Source organism: Microtus oregoni, unplaced genomic scaffold, assembly GCF_018167655.1.
Source record: "Microtus oregoni isolate MIOR12 unplaced genomic scaffold, Mior012 000007F_ref0000211, whole genome shotgun sequence".
Classification (NCBI taxonomy): Eukaryota; Metazoa; Chordata; class Mammalia; order Rodentia; family Cricetidae; genus Microtus; species Microtus oregoni.
The window spans coordinates 12230312-12250173 of NW_024543066.1; the positions used below are offsets into that span (position 1 = coordinate 12230312).

The window sequence follows — 19862 nt, forward strand, 5'->3', positions numbered from 1 at the left end:
TTCTTGCCTCAGCCCCTCCTGGGGACTGGAGCAAACAGGAAGTGGAAGGCCAAGAACTGGGCTAGCCTTTTCCCATGCTAAAATGAAAGTTTGAGTAACAGCCTTCCTGCCCCAATCCCAGGCAGAAGACACTCCATGTTGGGGTGAGGCAAGTTCCACCACTCTCCATTAGGCAAGCGAGTGAGCCCCAGCTGAACAGAGGGGCCCCCTCTTTCACATCCCCCTGGTACTGTCAGCAGAGCCCTCAGGGGTCTGCACTTCCCTTGAGTCTACCCCAGCCATCTGACAGCGGGAGCAGCCGACAACAAAGACAGGTGCCCCCGTGGCTCTGAGAGAACCGGCTCCGGCTCCCAGGCAGGGCGTTTGGACAGCGTAGTCACTCGTGTCTAAGGACCACACTTGAAAAGGTCACCGCCTTCGGCTAGATTTTGCACGTGGGTGATTCTTAAGTAGCTGTCACTCTGCTAAGCTGCCTCCTCCCTTGGTCAAAAGGATTTTCTCTTGCCTGGAAAAAAAAAAAATAACCGAAACAGCTTTCATTGAATAATTGGCAGAGGTCTTCCCACGCAGGCTTCCATGGGGAGAGGCGATGGAACACCTTCAGGCTTGGGCAAGGAGGGGCAGGTGAGAGGAGCCAGGTGATTCCTTCTCGTCCGCTGCTTGTTGGTTTTTAATAAAGAAGTCAAACTCGGTTTGTAGATTTCCCATTAGGGGACAATAAGCTTTTATAGAGGGAGCCACTGAATTAGAACTAATAGCGAGCGCAGCGCCAGAATCCGGGGAAATATCACCGCTAATAAGTTTCTGCCTCGTGCTCTGTCGCTGACATTCTCGGCATTGCTCAATGCACCCGAGCAGAAGTCTCAAAGCATGTGTGCACCCAAAGCACTTGAGCCCTCGCCAGGAGCCTGGGTGACTCCCAAGTGGCCTGTGGGGGCACTGGATGTCAGGAGAGCCTCGAGGCTCCCAGTTTTTTTGGGGGGAAGAGAGTGAACCTGTATGCAGGACAGAGTAGTAAACGGATTTGGGAGACATTGAGTTCCCATTGATTCTGGGAACTCGCCATGCAGCAGGCTAAGGTTGTCTATAGTCCCAAGGAGAGGAGAGCCAGGCAGCTTTGTCCCATCCCTCTCTGGCTTGCTCATGCAGAAGGAATTGTAGCAAAAGAGTTCAGAAAGAGTCCCCACACCTCCCTCCCCATTCCCTGAGTTCTGAGGATCTAGTCATGGGACCCACTGAACACTGCGATGTTGGGGGGGGGAGCAGGAGAGGGGCACTCAGCCAGCTCCTGAGCTTCTCGCCGCTCTGTTGAGCTGAGGAGGGAAGCATGGAGCCAAGGGAACTAGAAAGTCTTCAGTGAAGAGGGCTACTGGGAGGAATTCATGGTGAGTGATTGCAGAAGTCGCTGGCTATGGTGAGAGTCTCAAAGGCAGGAAGGCTCACTCCTCTGATGGAAGAGATTAGGGAGCTGGTGGAGGAGCTGTGGGCTGCACCTGGCTCTGGTTCCCACCACAGCAGGGCTCATTCCTACCTGGTCCAGCCCCGCAGCCAGGCTTCCACCCCCATCCCTAGCCACTACAGGGTGGGCCAGAGGAAGACATGCTCTAGAACTAGCAGGTGCCAGGCTGCAGGCCAGGTAGGGACTGAGGGTGAGAAACTGGTGTTCATGTGTGATCGGGGTGTCTGTCTAACCCCATTTACAGCCAGTCCAGGGCTGGAGCCTCGACTCTGGGAATAGCCTCAACACTGGCCACCCTTGCACACTTTGGCATCTTTGGTGTAGACGTGTCTTTCCCCCTCACTTTTTGATTTTAAAATGTTTTTTTAATGTGAATGCCTGTGTTGCTTGCATGAATGTCTATGTACCACATGTGTGCCTAGTGCCTGCAGAGGCCAGGAAAAGGCATCTGCTTCACTGGAACAGAAGTTATAGATAGTTGTGATGCTGGGATTGAAGCTGGGTCTTCTGGAAGAGCAGCCAGTGCTCTTAACCACTGAACCATCTCTCCAGCCCTTTCCCTTCATCTTAGCAGAGTTTCTAGACCCTTTCTCTATGTCTTGACTCACCTTGGAGGGAGGGTCAAGTGGATGCTGCATGGGAGCATGGGGACTCGGCTTCTGGAGCAACCTTGGAGTGCAGCTGGAAGGCAGGAGACTGGGAGCTGTGGGCGAGCTGACTGCTGTCTTATTTAGTACCTGTCTCTGGATCCCATACTATTCCTTCCCAACCCTAGCATGCTGTCCGATTTCCTTCAACATGACCTGCCAGAGGGACTGCTGGCCTTCACAATCTCTAGCCACTGATGACGCATAGAGGCCTGAGGCCCACAGGGCCAGCCAGCCCAAACAGACCCCTTGGTTCCCACTTTGGACAATTGGCCAGGTACCTCCGAGACACACTGATTGATCTGTGTGCTTCCCTTCCAGGATGAGAATGACAACCCCCCTACCTTCAGCAAGCCTGCCTACTTCGTTTCCGTGGTGGAGAACATCATGGCAGGTATAGCTGGGGCCAGGGCGGAAAGCCCGTAAACAGGCGGCTGCAGCTTTGGTACATGCGTTTGTGAGACCAACAGCCTTGTCAACTTCCCAGGCCTCTATGACAAATCAGGGCTGTCTTTGGGGACATCTGGTTATTGCTACTACTGTGTGCAGAGCCTCCATTGGGCACTGGGTCGTGTTCACCTGCAGCCAGTTCAGCGGGACGAGAATAACAGATGATTAATTATACAGTCTTGGCGAAAGAATCTGAGTTTGGAAACTTGGTACCAGGACCCAGGTCCCAGGAGCCATGACTTTTGGTGGGGCAATTTTGAAGGGTGGCCTTGAAGGATTTTCTATATAAGCCCAATAATGGAAGACCCAGCGTGAGCCAGCGCCACAAGCTCCATGTGTGGGTTCCTTTCCTTCCTTGGGGGGCCAGGCTGACAGCTTCTCCTTCCCCTCCAAGTGTGCTCTCCTCGGGGGACATGCACACCACAGAGATTTCTGAGCAGCAATGTAGAGGAGGGGATGTACTGAGTATTCAGAACAGCTGAACTTAGAGACAGTTAAAATCGATATAGCTGGAGCTGGGGGTGCCTTTCCATGTAAGCAGAGCCTCCAGGTATCTCTCTAGTGTCTGAGGATGAGTGAGTTGGGTGGCAGGCTGTACCCATCCCACATTCCTGTATCCAGCATCCCCTAAAGATTATCCCTGCTAAAGGCCAGGAGGAAATAACGCCCTATCTTCCTGGGCATTTGGCAAAGGTCTTTGAATATGACGCCAACTCTCTTCCTAACTCCATGTCCCTGGAACCAAAGAGCACACCTGAAGCCCTGGCCTCTGGGAAGGGGTCTGACTTATCCATCCTCTTTATGAAGACTTCCAGTCCTAGCTGCCACCAGTACCTGGCACCTCTCAGGGAGCATTCCTGGAAGCCCCACAGGTAGACCCCTGCAGAGGAAGTGACCGAGGGACTCTGGGGACCACAGAGGTTTTACCCAACCTCTGACTGCTACCTAGAGCAAGAGGGTGCTGCAGCCCAAAGCCTAGGTGAGCATACCCTTAGGACAAGTCACCTGTGGGGTCTGACCAGGACTGCGGGGATAGTCAACCCCTCTCTAAACCCAGGATCCTAGGTAGATGGAAAGGGATTGAAAGGCAAAGACCTTCACTGGACATTAACGAGAAAATATAGTCTTGTATAAATTCTGCTATGAATAAGATTTTTAAAAAGGACCAAAATTGGGTATAGTAAATGTAGAATAATTCATAAGGCACTTGGTTTCTTTGAAAGCTGGTAGATCTGGGTGGGTTTGATCGACAGGACAGCCGGGCAAGGTCAGGAGGCAGTTTGAGCTGTTGGAGGCTGAACCATGTGTCTGGGAGAGGAGAAGACCCTATCCCAGAACCCATCTCACCTCTGTGGAGACATGAGTCCACTCAGCCCTGGGACACCCCATCTATCATGCTCTCCAGTTCCTTGAGGCTTGGCCACTAGAGGGTCTGGGATGTGACTCCAGGGATTGGGGGTCAGAAGAGCAACCTCCTACCTCTTTGTCATCCTAAAGGAGCCACAGTGCTGTTCCTAAATGCCACGGACCTGGACCGCTCAAGGGAGTACGGGCAGGAATCCATCATCTACTCACTGGAAGGGTCCTCACAGTTCCGCATCAATGCCCGCTCTGGTAAGCCCCCACCCCAAGACCTGCTGCTCTTCCTGGGCCAGTCAGGGATCACGGTCTCTTCCCATGCTGCTAAGAACAAGTAGGCTTTGATTTTACCTCTGAAATATTCACTTCGGTGTTAATCACCCATCTTACCTGAAGCAATCTCACCACAAACATGTCCACCAAACCTTGCCTCGCTAGAGTAAAGAGTGTCTAGAGTTATTTGTTTTCCAAATCTTGGGGTCCATGTCAGCTGAATGGGCATGCAGATCACTTTCTCCTAGGGGCTCATTTCTGTAAGTTTACGGGAACTCTAGATGCCAACAGGTTTATCCTAGACTCGCCGTGACTCAGAACAGTGGGAACATACCACAGTGTGGGCAGATGTTCAGTGGATAGCCTTTCACATGACAATTCTAAACCAGGTTCCTTCCATATTGTGGCTCTAAGTTCACTGAAAAAGTAGAAAGCATACAAGGGACATTGTACAAGGTGACTCTGACAGGCTAGTCCCTAAAGGTGAATCTGTCATCCTCACACACAAGCAGGCAGGGGGTACCTCACTGCTAGAAAGCCTGGGAGCAGAGTCCCTGCCTAGTGGTCACCCCTCAGCAACAGGTCTCTCTTAGGGTCCTCCCTGTTGTCTAGGTTCTCTGGAGTTGTGATCAGCACCATTTATTAACCAACTGTCCAGCACGAGCTCATTTCACTTCTAGCATGACCCCCAAATTTTCCAGATGAGGAAACTGAGGCAGAGCCTGACTAAAAATTTAACTGAGGTCTCTCAGTGCTTGACCAGCTGACCCCAGAGCTCAAATGTTAACTTTTGGGGTCCATAGAGCTGTATTTGAACTATATCTTGCCACCCATCCACACCCCACGGCAGGTTGGAGACTCCAGCTCCACCCTAGGGCCTACAGTGAGGACCCTGACATTTTCTGCTGCCTTAGCATGTCCTCTCCCCAAAGGTGGGAACGTTTTCCCCTGAGGTTCTTGGTTGTATTAGTCGGGCCTGCTACACAGTGGTGGCATTAATTGAATCTAATTTCCCAGATGTGAAAGGCCATCTATCATGAATACAAGTTCATGTTTAAAACTTTGGACAGATTAAATTGTTCCTAGCCCTACCTATTCATTAATTGATACCACCCAGAGAGGAGCATGGCTCCCTTGGCAGACCTTAGCCAGTCTATGGTCTCTGGCTATGGCACCTTCATTGCCTTGTCCTCCCTGCTCTCTGGCTCCCTGCTCAACCCAGGACAGGTGACTGTGTCAGGGAGGGAAATAGCAGTGTGAGGGGGGCCTTGTGGAACCAGCTATCCCAATGCCCTTGTTTTACGATAGAAGGAAACCAAGCACAGAGATGTTAAATAGCTTGCCCCATGTCACACAGCTCAGACAATAGGAACAAAAAGATGGGTACCACGTAAACCCCCACCTGCCTTGGGAAACTCTTTCAGTCTATTGCATCAGTTCTCAACCTGTGGGTCGTGACCCCTTCGGAGGTCAAGTATCAGATACCCTCCATATCAGATGTTTACATTACAATTCATAGCAGCAGCAAAATTATAGTTATGAAGTAGCAACTAAATAATTTCATAGTTGATGGGGTCACCACAACATGAGGAACCGTATTAAAGGGTCACAGCATCAGGAAGGTTGAGAACCACTGGTCTACCGGAAGGAAATGATCAGTTTCTGAACAGTGGGAGTTTCACCTCTAGTTCCTTTTGAGACAGGATCCCTCACTGAACCTGGGAACCTGGAGCTCATTGATTCAGCCACCCTGACTGGCCAGTGAGCTCCGGGGATCCTCCTGTCTCTGCCTTCCCCAAAGCTTTGGGCTTCCAAAGACATGCTGCCATGCCAGGCTTCAACATGGGTCCTGGGGATAAAACTCGGGTTGTCAGGCTTGCGCGGCAGTTACTTCACCGATGGAGCCATTCCCTGGCCCTATCCTCTGTCTTTGCAACAGCTTTGACCCGAGGGCAGAAGGCATCTGAGTACCTTTTGACAGATGAGAAAGAAATTGAGTCTCAAAGAGGTTCAGTCTCCTCCTGGGGACACCCATCCCAGGAAGGCTCTAGAGGATTCAAATCTGGGTCTTTGTTCTCAAAGCAGACGCCATCCCCTGCAGCGCCGTCAGCTGGGGCATGGCCACTTAGTGATGTGCTCGGATGTGCTGGTTCACAGCTGCTCCGGGAATGCCATCGTCAAGGCCATGGAGTTAGTGACTTGGTATGACCCTGGGGGGAGTATTTATACCACTGAAATCAATAAGTGGCTTCTGTTTTCTTTGGGGAGCCATTTGTCAAACACTTGCTAATATACCATTACCAATGGGCTGGGAGATGGACGACTCAGTCGGTCAAGTGCTTGTTGCACAGCGTGAGGACCTGAGTTCAATCCCCAGAACCGACATAAAAATGCCAGGCACTGTAGCATGTGCTTGTCATCCCAGCGCTGGGGGGACAGAGACAAATGGATCCTCAGGGATCACTAGTCACCCAGCCTAGTCTAACCAGTCCCGTGTCTCCAGGGGAGATCCTGCTTCTAAACCAAGGTGGACGGAGGTGCAGCATTCAAGTCTGTCATTTAGTACCTTCATCATGAGAACACACGCATATGTACGTACACACCAAAAGAAAATAAAGGCTACCAAGGTGGCTTCAGTGTCCCAGTGATGCCGGAAAACAAAGAAAGGCCAAAAGCAACTGACCAAAATTATAGTTTATTTTGAATGTGTCTGTTAATAACTTGTTTGCACACTATAAAAAAAATACAGATGATATTATTAGACCATGGGTGGGGTAACTGGGAAAGTATATCATGACTGTTAACTCAGAACCCTGTTAGCTCGCACACTGTAGGTTTGCATGCCCACTCCTGAGCCACGAGCTAAACCACGTGGGACCTCCAGCCTGGGCATCTCCCTCCTGTGACTGGTCCCGGTGGCTTTCTCCCTAGCTAGAGCCTGGAGCTCTTCTGGGGTTTTCATGACATTGACTAAATGACCCCCAAAATGGCCCTGCTGTAAAATTTTCCTGTCATAGTTTCCTTCCAGGCAGGTGTGGAAACTGAGGCACAGGGGACTGAAGTGATGAGACTGAGCTGATAGAGCCAGAAAAAAATAACGTCAAACCTAAGGCACAGGTGTCCTGTGAATGAGTCTGGGCCTAAGTGGCCCTCCTACTCTGTGAGGCCCTGCCCCACACCTGCAGAGCTGCCCCGTTATGGGGTACTGTTGCCCAGCTCTTGGGTCCCCTCTAAAACATAAGTGTTCTGCCCTCTCAGGCACAGAGATGGGCCCACTGCAGTTGCAGAGGCCATGGCCATGTCTATTTCCTTCTTCCTGTCCCCCAACACCCCATCCCCCACACCTACACACCTTGTCACTCATCTTCCTCTCTGTCCAATAGGAGAAATCACCACCACATCTCTGCTGGACCGAGAGACCAAATCTGAATACATCCTCATTGTGCGGGCCGTGGATGGGGGCGTGGGCCACAACCAGAAAACTGGCATTGCCACCGTGAGTACTTCCCTCCCCTACTGACCAGGACCTTCCTCCCTGCTTGCCTTCAGGCTGCCTCAGGCCTCTGCATACCATGCCACTTACTAGCCCTCAGGGGAGGCCCAGAAGCCCATCAAGGCCTCCACACTATAAAGGAGCCTCAAGGCAGAGGGAGAAATTTGGCAGGCGGTGGGGGCTAAGTGAGTTCCTGGTGGCAGAAGAGATGATGGAGAAAGTGAGGGGCACAGGGGGCCCCTAGGAGAGGAAGAATGGCAGTGGTGACCCATTGCTTTAGCCACATCTTCCCTGCTTCCTCATGCCTGCCTTAGGCTCATCCTGGAAGCCCCTCTCTTCACCTTGCCCCATGGTCCTCACCCACACTGGGAAGCTGTCCCATTCTTGCCAGGCCAGAGGATCTGGGCTGAAGTTGGAATCACTTGGTTGGAGCTGTTACAGCAAGCCCTGCCATGTGCACCCCTGTAGAGGCCAGCCCTGCTCATAGGAACCCCAGTCCAGCCCGTAAATAATTTACTGGTGGCACGTGAGCACAGAAATCCCTTGGCTTGTGGCTGAGACTAGGGGACTCAAGGGGTTCTCTCAGATCCCCCGACTGGGTGTCACCTTCATTGAGACCAGGTGGGTGAATTCATTCTCTGCCCCATCGTGGGACAGCACCTAAGCCTCCTCCTCAGGCAGGGACCTAAGTCCACTTTGTCCCTGACAATCTAGGCTCTCCTTGAAACGCCCAGAATGTCAGAGCTATTAGAACTAAGACCCTTGATTGCCCAAACCCTGCCCTTGCCCTCATTGGCCTCAGCGGACCACAGCACTCCCTGTGGCCCACAGGTGAACGTCACCCTCCTGGACATCAATGACAACCACCCTACCTGGAAGGATGCTCCCTACCACATCAACCTGGTGGAGATGACCCCTCCGGACTCTGACGTGACCACGGTAAGGAGAGACATAGCATGCGCCAAGATGGACGCCTTCTTACCGTGATCCCCTGGCCTGCCACAGGGACTCCTGAGCTTGGGGTTTCATTCTGAGCCAGCTCATGTCCTTTACTATCGAGTCTCTGCAGCCATTGGCCTGGTTAGCTCTGGCCCTTGTCAGCTCCCGGGGCTGCCTCAGCAGGGGGTTGAAGCTCACCCCAGGGAATCCTCTGGCAGAGGATTCCAGGCATTCACCTATCTGTCCTGTGTGTAGCTGCTGCATTCAACATATGTCTTAAAGTGGGAAAAGGTAACATAGCCAGAGACACTGGGCCCCAGAATAGAATCTGCTTTGCAAGAACAGCTGAAGACCGGCAGAGCCTGTTTCCCCCACACCGCTTGTTCTACCCAACACTCAGATTCACAGTTTTAAGTCTTTCTTCCCTCCACCTCTGAACCCCATTTAACCTCATCTAGGAAGGCTGGTCCCCAAATGTCTAACTAGCTGCCACCCAGGTGATTGAACACCTGTCCCGTCCTACACGACCCCAAGGGTGCCTCATGAATTCTCTCTCATCTTTGTGATACCTTCCCCTGGCAGCAAGACTCAGAGCTCAAGGGCCCTGGAGCTAGTAAGAGATAGCGCCGGGACTTGAACTCAAGCCTGAAGGCTTTTCAATAAGGACTTAGAAACTACCCGACCCAGCCCCTGTCCTTGTGTGGGCTCACAGAGGCCCAGGTCCTGACTGGGGCAGGGTCAGTAACCTTCTCATCAGGTCCTGAGAAACTACCCAACCTACACGCAGGCACCCTGGGGCCCTGGCTCACTCTTCAGTGTTCACACTCCTCACTAGCTAGAGCCTGAAGTACCACGGTCTATCTGGACCAGGTGGAGAGGACGGAAAACTGGAGAGAAGGACAGAGACGGGAAGGGAGTATGGTCATCACCTGTCTAGTGCTTCCCCCTGAGCAAGATCACATCCCCTCCCAGAGAATCGTACAGCAAGGCAGGGTGGGTGGTTTGGAATAAATTAATGGGTTTTCAAAGCCTGACTGCCCTGGCCACAGTTAGAAACCTCTAGCTGGGATTCTCCCAAGGGCCTCTCGGGCTCTGGGTCCTGTTGGCACTCTCTGCTGCCACCTTGTGGGCACCCTGGTGCTGGCTTGGAACTACCTCCTTGGAGTTCTCAATTTGGGATCCCAAGGGTTGCTGTGGAATGCCCACCTCTGAACACCTGTCTGTCCTTGTGTTTCTGAGAAGTTCCTCCTGAAGGAAATTGAGAGGCAAGTGAGGGGAGGTAGCTCTAGGGGGGACTGCAGAAACCGTCAGTGAGCATGGGCTTTGTGCGAGGCCCATGTCACCCTCGGCTCAGACTCACTACTGGCTCCCATCTTACACAGTATAAAAGCAAGGGTCAGGCTGGAGAGATGGTTTGGTGGTGAGAGTACCTGCTTTGTGAACATGAGGACCCAAGTTCAAATCCCAATACTCATAAAAATCTGGGTGTGGCTTTATACTCACATGCCTGTAACCCCAGCACTGTGACAGCTAGATACAGAATTGCAGGAGCTTGCTGGCCATCAGCCCAGCTCTAACTCCAGTGAAAAACTCCTGTCTTAGGGGAACGTGGCAGAGAGTGACAGAGCAGGACAAATATCACACACACACACACACAGGTGTGTGCACACACGCACCTGGAGCCTACAGGTCCATCCATGGTTACCTTGAACAGACAGATAGACGTGTATGCCCCCCCCAGACAGCATGACAGACACAGAGATGCAGCCCCAAAGTCCTCAGGAAGAAGAGAGTAAAATCAAAATTAAAAACTTGTTATATTAAATAACTGCCAAATGTAATATGCAGCTTTTATAATTAAGAAATGTAGGGTTTGTAGACATTTAATTACATGGAAAAATGAATTCTAGGTTAGCTTCTCTAGAATTAAGAGTGTTCCAGACTTGGTAGAATACCCAGCTGTATATGATGCGTGCCAAGAAATCAAGTGGCTTATATGTTACTCAAGTTGGTCATAGAAGAGTCATTGCAAGAGGAAATCACCATAGCAATTCTTTAAGTTTTGTACCCCTGAAACATACCTGTGGGTGCACAGCAATTCCTTTTGGAAGGCCCCTGTCATTCACACTGCATCCTCCAGATATTCCTGGCCCACCTGATTCCAAGGATCTCCTGTCTCTGCATCCATCTTGCCCAGAGAGGGCTGGCATCATGAGCTTTGGCTTGCAGCGTTCATGTGGGTTTAACTGAGTATCTGAACTTGGGTCATCAGGCTTGAGTGGTGACTGCTTTGCCTGCCGGGCCATCACCCCAGCCCCTAGTGTCAGGTTGTGATTAGTCAGGATGCCGGAAGCTCTAGGACCTGGCAGCTGCCACTCTTAGCAGTTGCCTCTCCCCGCAGTCTTCTGGTCAGGGTCACTGTGGGGCTTAGTGAGGCAGATTGTAGCTAAGCAGTAGATCTCAGATACTTGCGGTTTGCTGTGCCCAGCCACTGGGTTGGTGAGGTTTGCCTCATCCTCACTCACCCTCCAGCTCTGAACCTGGGCTGGTTCTTCCTCATCTGGGCTGGAGAATCCATTGGAGGCCTGGGACCCTCCCAGGGGCCATTTAGCATAAACACCAGCCAGGGCTCCAGAGCCCAACTTGATAAAAACTAAGGATTTTTCAGAGTCCATGGTAGATGAACTTGTGCCCGTGTGTTCCTTTGCTCAGTGCCCTCGGAGCCAGCAGAGTGTGTGCCTCTCTGGGCCTCAGTATGCAGGACATGTGGACTGGGGGAGGGGGGAGTGTCTTCCCGATGCCTCTCTCATCTCCCCTTCCCCCCCCCCCCCGCCCCGCAATGAGCTTGGGCCCCACTCTCCCCGCTGCCTCTGTGGCCTCCTTCAAGGACCTGCTGATGGGCATTGATTTAGAGCCTTTCAACGCCCTCCAGCAAAATAAAGAAGAGGGAGAGAGAGAATTATTCTCCGTCAGGTGAGAGAAAAATGACGAGCCTGGAATGGGAAATAAATGAGGGGAAGTGGCTGGAGCCCACAGGCTTGCCCGGTGGGAGCCTCCAGACAGGGTCTTAACCTCTGCCCTCTCCCAGGCTCCCCTACCCACCCTTTGACCAGAGAGTTGCTGAGAGGCCAAGGCCTGTGCCTACTCCCAACCAGGGCATGGGGCGGCTACCTGGACATCCTCTGCAGGGGAGTGTCTTCCTCACTATGAAACTGGTCTCACATTCTGATGTGGGTTGTTTTGGCTCCAAGTCTGGGGAATCTAGGGGAAAAAGGAAATGGGGATAAAGAGGCCTGTTCCTCCTGTAACTGTAGAGACACACACTAACACAAGGGACACTTGCTTTCCCTGTCCCTCGGCAACTCCATGCAGCCTGGCTTGGATTATGCCTGGAATGAACTATCCCCTATTATAAAACAGGATGGAGGGGCCCCATTATGGGGACTGGAGACAGGAGGTGGTATGATCACAAGACAGTGAAAGAATCAAGGACAGGAAGGTGGGGACCCCTTGTCACCCCTCTGCTACTACAGGGCTGGGGAGAGTTCAGGATAAGGTGAGTCTGGTATGAGATGCCCATGCTGAAGATCTCACTGGAAAAAGAATTGCCCTGTAAGCCTCTCTCCCTGGCTCCCAGAGATGGTGACATGTGGAGCCCCTGGCCAGATATCTATCTGTTCTGGTCTAGTGACCCCAGAGACACCTCGGCTGGGGATTAAGCCAGAGCGGGGACAAATTCTGCTGCCAGAGCATAAAAGCTCACACCAAGTGAGACAGAGGAGCTGACCAGCCCTGGCTGTCATTGCCCCCGTGTCGTGAAGTTAATGACATTGTCCTGATGCAGCCCCTGGGACTACAGCCATCCTTTCTCCCTCCCCATCCCCACTCCACCACGATCCTGTCCACCTCTGATGTCATCATGGTTCTGCAACACAGAGGGATGGTGGATTGAGGGATGAGAGCCACAGCTGTCTCAGGACTATGGGAGACTGCCAGAGAGCTAACAAGGGTACCCCAAGGCTGGTGCTATGTGACCTTGGGTCTGGCTCACGCATCTCTAGGCTGTTTTTCCCTACAAACTGGGACTCAGCTAATGGCTCCCTGCCCAGGCCTTGGTGTCACAGAGGCCCAGTGTCGGAGGGACAGAGAAAGGGCCTTGTGATAACAGACCTAGATTCCACGACTCAAATCCTCCCCAAAGCTCAACAAAGGTTTCCAGCCTTTCCCTGCTCCCAAGCCTAGAACTTCTGATGCCCCTGCTTCCAACTCCTGAGTCTTAGGAAATGAGTGGGTACCACCATTTTCAGGGTATGTGGTACTGAGAATGGAACCCAGCCAGGGCTGCATACATATAGGCAGGCACTCTACCAACTGAACCACACCCCCAGCCTCCCTCCTACTTTTATACATGGGGAAGCCAGACTTGAATAAGAAAGGGGCTTCCATATAGTTGGCTGATAGATGAAGATGCCAGAGAACCCAGATTTTGAGACTGATAGATCTCATGCCCCTTCCCACTTTCTGTTCCTGTCAAGAGAGCCCACTTCCTGCTCCTGGACCTGGGCCAGGGACTTCAATGTAACTCAGTAAAAGGTCTGTTCCTTCCTGGGCAGGTGGTAGCTGTGGACCCAGATCTGGGGGAGAATGGCACCCTGGTGTACAGCATCCAGCCCCCCAATAAGTTCTATAGTCTGAACAGCACCACAGGCAAGATCCGTACCACCCACGTCATGCTGGACCGCGAGAACCCCGACCCCGTGGAAGCTGAGCTCATGCGCAAGATCATTGTCTCTGTCACAGACTGTACGGACTCCTGCACCCCCGCCTCTGAGCTCCCCCATAGGCAGAGGCTCTTGACCTTTGGGGATGCCCCCATGGGTGGTCCTTAGGGGTCCCGGAGCCCACTCAGGAGGGCTATCTCACCACTAAGAATAAATGTTGTATACATCCCAGATGTGACCCCCCCCATGGCACCCTGCAATAGGGAGGGGTTGGGAAGGGACACATGGCTCAAACTCCTCCTTACAGAGACACCTGGGATGGGAGGGGGTCTGTATATGCCTCCCTTTCTTCATCATTTTTCTCTTACACCCATCTTCCCATCCCTGCCTCCTTCCTCCTTGTCCTTCCAGGTGGCAGACCCCCTCTGAAGGCCACCAGCAGCGCCACAGTCTTTGTGAACCTCTTGGATCTCAATGACAATGACCCCACCTTCCAGAACCTGCCTTTTGTGGCTGAGGTTCTGGAGGGCACCCCGGCAGGGGTCTCTGTCTACCAAGTAAGTGTTACTCACTCACCTAGCCCCTGTGTGTGCTCCATGCCAAGCATTTTCGTCAAGGCAAGGGATACCAATCAAGACCCCCAGCAGTATGTAAGCCAAGCAGCCTGGGAGCACTGGTGCTGAGATGGTCTGAGAGGCCCCTGGGGACAGAACCTTGAGCTAAGTCTGGAAGAACAGTCAGATTTGGAGAAACAGAGGTACTGTGTCACAGGTGAGGATGAGGAGCAGAATGAAGCAGGAACAGAAATCAGGAGGGTGGATAGAATTCTGGGGATCTGACCCAGAAAGTACCCCAGTATTTGGAGGTCTGGGCTCAGAATCCAATGCTGCAAGCTTCTAGAACAAACCATCAGACGTGTGGCTCAGCATACCTGTATAAGAGCCCCCACCTCCTGTGAGCCCCCAAGTGGCTCTGCATAGAACCGAGAGTCCTCCCACTAGGAAAGAAGCTTTGAAAAGACTTCCCAACTCCCCAGGGCCTAGAAGAAGTAGGGAGGCCCTGAAGACACTGATTCAGAGGCTGTGATGTCCTACCAGAAACATCTTAGGAACTCTGCAAAAGCTTCACGGTTAAGACTGTGGCCTTTCGAGCTGGGGTGGGACCCGTGGTAGAGTACTTTCCTAGCATGAGCAAGGCCCTGGGTTCCAACCCCAGGCCTCACAAGAAAGGTACTGGAGTCCAAGCAGTATGTGTACACTCAATTCTACCACTATTGCTGTGTGACCCAGAGGACATTCTTCAACCCCTCTGAGCCTCAGATTTTCTCACTTGTGGGCTGGAATAGCTGTAGCGCCTGCCTGGCTATGCTGAGGATATGCAGCAGGGAACCCACAGCAGCTGTGGAGTTTGTTGTATGTGGTGTGGCTTATGCATGAGACAGTGGGATCACTTGTCCCCATTCCAAGAAGGCAGGGCTGTTTCTTAGGACACCAGAGTACAAGACCTTGGCCATGCCTACTGGCTCTCTGTGCCTGCCCCTCTAAGAGGAGATTGATAAGGTGTTTGATCCCTGAAAAATGGGGACATTCTCCCAAGTTCCCTGCAGGGGGAGCCTCCGCCTCCACCACAGCAGCCAATCCCCAAGGAGAAATCCCCAAAGGAGGTAGGAGCAAGAGAGTAACCAATCTTGAAAGTGGGAGGCAGGGGTGGCTTTAGGTTGGGAGGGAAAGAGAAGCCTCCTGGGCAGATTTTACAGGAGTAGCTCAGCACCACAGGGGGAGGGTTACAAGAACTGGGAAAATGTGACAGGGACACCTCAGACTCAGGAAGAGGTTCCTCCTACTTAAGCTGTGCCCCCCCCCAACCCCTCCTAGGACCTCAACCAAGAAAGAACTCTGCTGAATGTGTATAAGGACTTTCTTCAGGGATTAGACCCAAATAAAGTCAAAGCTGAGCCCCCATCCTGTAAGGCATTCGAGAAGCGTGGCAAAGCCTTGTTTGTTCTTTGCACTAAATGGGGCCATTGTCTTCCAACGGCAAGAGTCTTGCTCAAACCACAAAGCTCTTGTTTTCGCTATGGTCGTGCGCTTTTCTCCAAGTTCTCAGGTGTGATCCTGTGAAATTCTCAGTGTACTGGGGTCTTGTGCTGGGGAGCTCACTTACCAGGGCTGGAATTGCCAGCGAGAACCATGTGGGACCCTGGGAGGGGCTTTGCCTGGCTTCACCACAGATGAAGTATACAACAGGAAGTCGTCATGTGGCTTTAGAGAAAAGTCCTGATGTCTTTTTACTCTTATCTCTATTTTGACTCATAAAGCAGAGAGGGGAGCTGACTCTGGAGGCTGCAAAGCCAAGGCCCGGGAGATAAAAGGGTCTTTAGGCTGAGGGATACTGCCAGTCGGCATTGCAAATTCTGGAGGATGAGGAAAGCCTCTGGACTGTGGCAAGATGGATCCCAAGGCCTGCTGGAGGCCTGGAAGGGCTTCCTGAAAGGATAGCAAGTCTTGAAGGGCCAAACTTGGGGGCCTGGGTCTGGTCCTAGCAAATCCTTCCACCCTGGTCTCACTTGGTACATTTGCACTGGAGATAATCTGAGAAGGTTCCAGTCCTGACATCCTGCCCAATGGAGGCTGCCCAGGGGACAGTAGCCAGCCCAAGGTTCACAGGGGAGCAAGTGTGTTTGATGAACTGAGCTCTGGTTGGTAGGAAAGGAGAAGTTACTCCCAGAAAAGCATTCAGCCTGGCATCCCCCCTCACATAGCCTCTCCTTCCCCCCAGGTGGTGGCCGTCGATCTGGACGAGGGCCTGAATGGGCTGGTGGCCTATCGCATGCAGGTGGGCTTGCCCCGCATGGACTTTGTCATCAACAGCACCAGTGGTGTGGTCACGACCACAGCCGAGTTGGACCGTGAGCGCATCTCCGAGTACCAGCTGCGGGTGGTGGCCAGCGATGCAGGCACACCTACCAAGAGCTCCACCAGCACGCTCACCATCCGCGGTAAGTAAGGGATGCCTCCTGCTAGGAGCTGGGTCTGGGACAGTACCAGCCCTACACTAGCCACAGGGTACCTGCTCCAGTGGGAAGCCAAACAGCCCCATCCTGATTGTCTCTACTATATTCAAGATGCTAGTTGAGCTTTGTCCCTACCTGACCACTGCCTCAAAGCCCAGAACCCCACCAAGGCCTCCATCCCTCCTACTCTCCCATCACAGCATCTATAGAGAGGGCCAAAGCTGACCCTGGGTCCCCAGGGTTCCCAGCAGGCTGTCATCTTCAGAAAGCCGGTGTTTTCTCCGAGGTAAAGGAGACTCCCCATTCTGTGGGCATGGAACCATAGAACTTCTCATAAAAGGGTATGGCTATGGTGGAAAGAAGTTAGCTAGGAGCCTCCACTCCCAGATTCATCACCCCTTGGGGCTAAGTGCCATTGTGCTCACCCTATATGAAGGAATACAATCTCCCATTTGCAAAGGTCTTTAGCTCTGAGAAAGATGGAAACACCGACAGAGTGTGAGTAGAGTCAGGAAGGACCTGAGGACGTAGGAGCAGGACTTAGCCTGGCCTGGCCCTCCTGATCCTCCACCAGAGGATACAGGGAAGCAGAGAGGTGGCTGCTGACCTAACGCGGACACACAGCCGTGTTAATGGAGACAGGGACCGCGAGCATCTCAGTGCCGCGAGCATCTCAGAGTCAGCTGTTCGCTTGTCTGTGGATACAAAACTCCCTAGTAGATGCCAGGAGCCAGTTTGGGGACCCATTTCTTCACCAAATAATCAATAGGAAGTGCATCCCCTTTTCAAAGAGGACCCCCCCCCCAAAGAACCTCTCTCCCAAGCTCAGCAAATCCACAGATAGTGACAATGGCCTGTCACTTCTGGTGACACTACAGAGAACAGGGAAGTAGTCTCACTTGTAAGGGTCACCCTAACCCCATATGCTCAGGAAAGTGGGGGCTCGTGTGAAAAGCTAGACATATAAACATTTAAGGAAAATTCAATTTTTAGGAAGGAAACCCCTCAGAGCTGGCTTCTTGCCCTGGGATCCCTTTCGTAAACTGGGGTAGCTCTCTCCAAGACCACAGCCCCTCCCCTCTATCACTCTGCAGCAGCAGAGAAGTTATTCAACTGCTCTGAGCTCCTGTCCTCCCATGTACAATGTGGCTGGTGATGCCTACCTTAGAATGACGCCATGGGGGTGGCTGTGGACCGAGTGGGAAACCCTTAGTGTCACTGTAATTATTATTATTGCAGTTGTTGTTAAGGACATACTGGCCTTATCACACCTATATCATAGTCAGGAGTGGTGTGTGTGCCAGTTCCACTCAGCTTGGACCTTTCCAGCTCAGCCACCATACAGGACCCCTGGGTTCATAACCAGACAGCATTGACACAGATGTCACCTGGAGCCCATGACCCCTTTGGAAATTCTTTGCTGCCAGGTCCTGGGCGTCCACAGGAGTAGCCAGGCCTAGCCTAGTGTCTCTTCTGCTTGCAGTGCTGGACGTGAACGATGAGACGCCCACCTTCTTCCCTGCTGTTTACAATGTGTCCGTGTCTGAGGACGTCCCCCGTGAGTTCCGTGTGGTCTGGCTGAACTGCACAGACAATGACGTGGGCCTCAATGCAGAGCTCAGCTATTTCATCACAGGTAGTTCCCCTGCTGCCCTGCCCTCCTGACAGGGACCCGGACCAGGTGGGGACAGAAGCGTGTAAAGGGGGCATGGACCTCTACCTTCATGCCTCCCCCAAGGACTCGCTCCTGGTTCTCAGGAAGTTTCAAGACTGAAGGTGTAGAGGGGAGGGGGTAGGTGGAGGGGACAGTGTTGCCTGGAGTAAGAAGGCAGTCACTGAAGGAATGTGGCTTCATATTTCCCCAAGAACACCTATCTGTTGAGAGGCAGATGGTTGCAAACTCCCTAAATGGATTAGTTTGGGCTGGAACATGTTCAGCAGCTACCACCATGTTGTGGCTGAAGCTAATGAGGTCCTGGCCTGGCTCTCTGGGGAAAGTGAACCTGCCACAGTAGTGGAACCTGTTGGGTACGGTAAACACACTCTGCGGTCATCATCTCATGAGCTAGAACCATTTTTCAGCTCATCTCAATGCATAGCCTACCTGACAAGCTCTAGGATGCAGGGCAGGTGGGAAGAGCCCTCCCCATCCCTCAGTCCTCCCCTAACCACCTTCTTTGTGCTTCTGAGCTGTCTGGGTCCCTGTCACATATATACAACACCTGTGCACACGAACCCGAACACATGCGCAGTGGACACACTACCCTCCCTGACATCTCGCCCCAGCAGTATGGGATCCTGGGCTTACATGTCATTTTACATGTCATTCATGGCTTCCTGTAGCCATAGTGACTGACTTTTCAGCCCCAGGCTCTCCCTCCCAGGCCTTTCTCTCCTTCTTACTCATGCTCACCTCCTGTCCCAAAGACGGTTCCTGGAAGCCACAGTTAGCGAGACTCCCACATGGCACCAAATCTAGAGGTTCTGCCGCTAACACTTAACTGGCGCTTTACTCCCTGCCCCATGCAGAACTAGATTCTGTCCATCGCAGAAGACATGTTAGACTGTGAGGAGCCTGAAAGCTGATTTCTAGCACTTTCCCTCAGGTGCAAACCATATAAAGAGAAAGATTTCCCAAGAGCAGCCAAGTGACCCGGTCCTGCTCACTGGCCTTGAGCCCTCCTTGATCTCCAATCTCTGAAACCAACTGAGCCTCCCCGCTTCTTCCAGGCACAGTACAACAGCCCCCTCTGCTGTCTAGAGTGCTGTACTACAACCAGCTCACTCTGGCTGCTTTTCTCTCACTGGTCCCAGAGAGCCCTCCCCTGACTCTACCCACCAAGCCTCGCCTGTCTCCGATCCACCTGCCCCTCTGTTCCATTCCAGTCCTCCATGAGTCCCTGCCCAGAGAGCTGTAGTCCTTAACCCCTCTCTATCCCCAAAGATGAGGGTCCTGGGAGATACCCAACCCCCACCCCAAAGTCAGTCCTTGGCCACATGTAAAAGTCCTTACCCAATGCCGGGCGGTGGTGGCGCATGCCTTTAATCCCAGCACTCGAGAGGCAGAGACAGGCGGATCTCTGTGAGTTCGAGGCCAGCCTGGTCTACAAGAGCTAGTTCCAGGACAGGAACCAAAAGCTACGGAGAAACCCTGTCTCAAAAAATCCAAAAAAAAAAAAAAAAAAAAAAAAAAAAAAAAAAAAAAAGGCCTTACCCAAGTCAGCTGCTCACTCTCCTTTGAAAGAAAGGCTGGGGCAATATGGACAGGACCCAAGCTCCAGAGCTAACATTCAGGAAGAAGCCAGGACAGGGCACAGAACCTCCCTCCCTCAGATCAAGTGGAGATTAGATGAACTGGTCCATAATTGGAGTGCCTGGTACACTGTAGTGCACAGCAGATGTTGAACACTTAGGCTTCCAGTCATTTAGGCTGTGCCCTCCACCTGTAAGAGGTTAATAGCATCCTTTGAAGGGTCCTGTGCAGGTCCCCGGTTAGGGAGAGAGTCAC

At 52.4% G+C, this 19862-nt stretch overlaps 1 protein-coding gene and 1 long non-coding RNA gene across 5 annotated transcripts in view; one reads left to right on the forward strand and one right to left on the reverse strand.

Annotated features, from left to right (window-relative positions):
- Window positions 1–19862, forward strand: part of Cdh23 (cadherin related 23) — a 326387-nt gene that overhangs the window by 206535 nt on the left and 99990 nt on the right. For all 4 annotated transcript variants that reach the window (XM_041655414.1, XM_041655412.1, XM_041655411.1 and 1 more), the window contains 8 exons: window positions 2428–2500; window positions 4054–4170; window positions 7572–7684; window positions 8513–8620; window positions 13234–13423; window positions 13753–13898; window positions 16120–16339; window positions 17838–17990. In XM_041655414.1, coding sequence (XP_041511348.1) covers window positions 2428–2500; window positions 4054–4170; window positions 7572–7684; window positions 8513–8620; window positions 13234–13423; window positions 13753–13898; window positions 16120–16339; window positions 17838–17990 — 1120 coding nt within the window. The remainder of the gene's footprint in view (window positions 1–2427; window positions 2501–4053; window positions 4171–7571; window positions 7685–8512; window positions 8621–13233; window positions 13424–13752; window positions 13899–16119; window positions 16340–17837; window positions 17991–19862) is intronic.
- The window catches only part of LOC121450489, a 33633-nt gene that overhangs the window by 4431 nt on the left and 9340 nt on the right, over window positions 1–19862 (reverse strand). Inside the window, exon 2 of the long non-coding RNA XR_005974616.1 lies at window positions 11792–11881. This is a non-coding gene — a long non-coding RNA (uncharacterized LOC121450489). The remainder of the gene's footprint in view (window positions 1–11791; window positions 11882–19862) is intronic.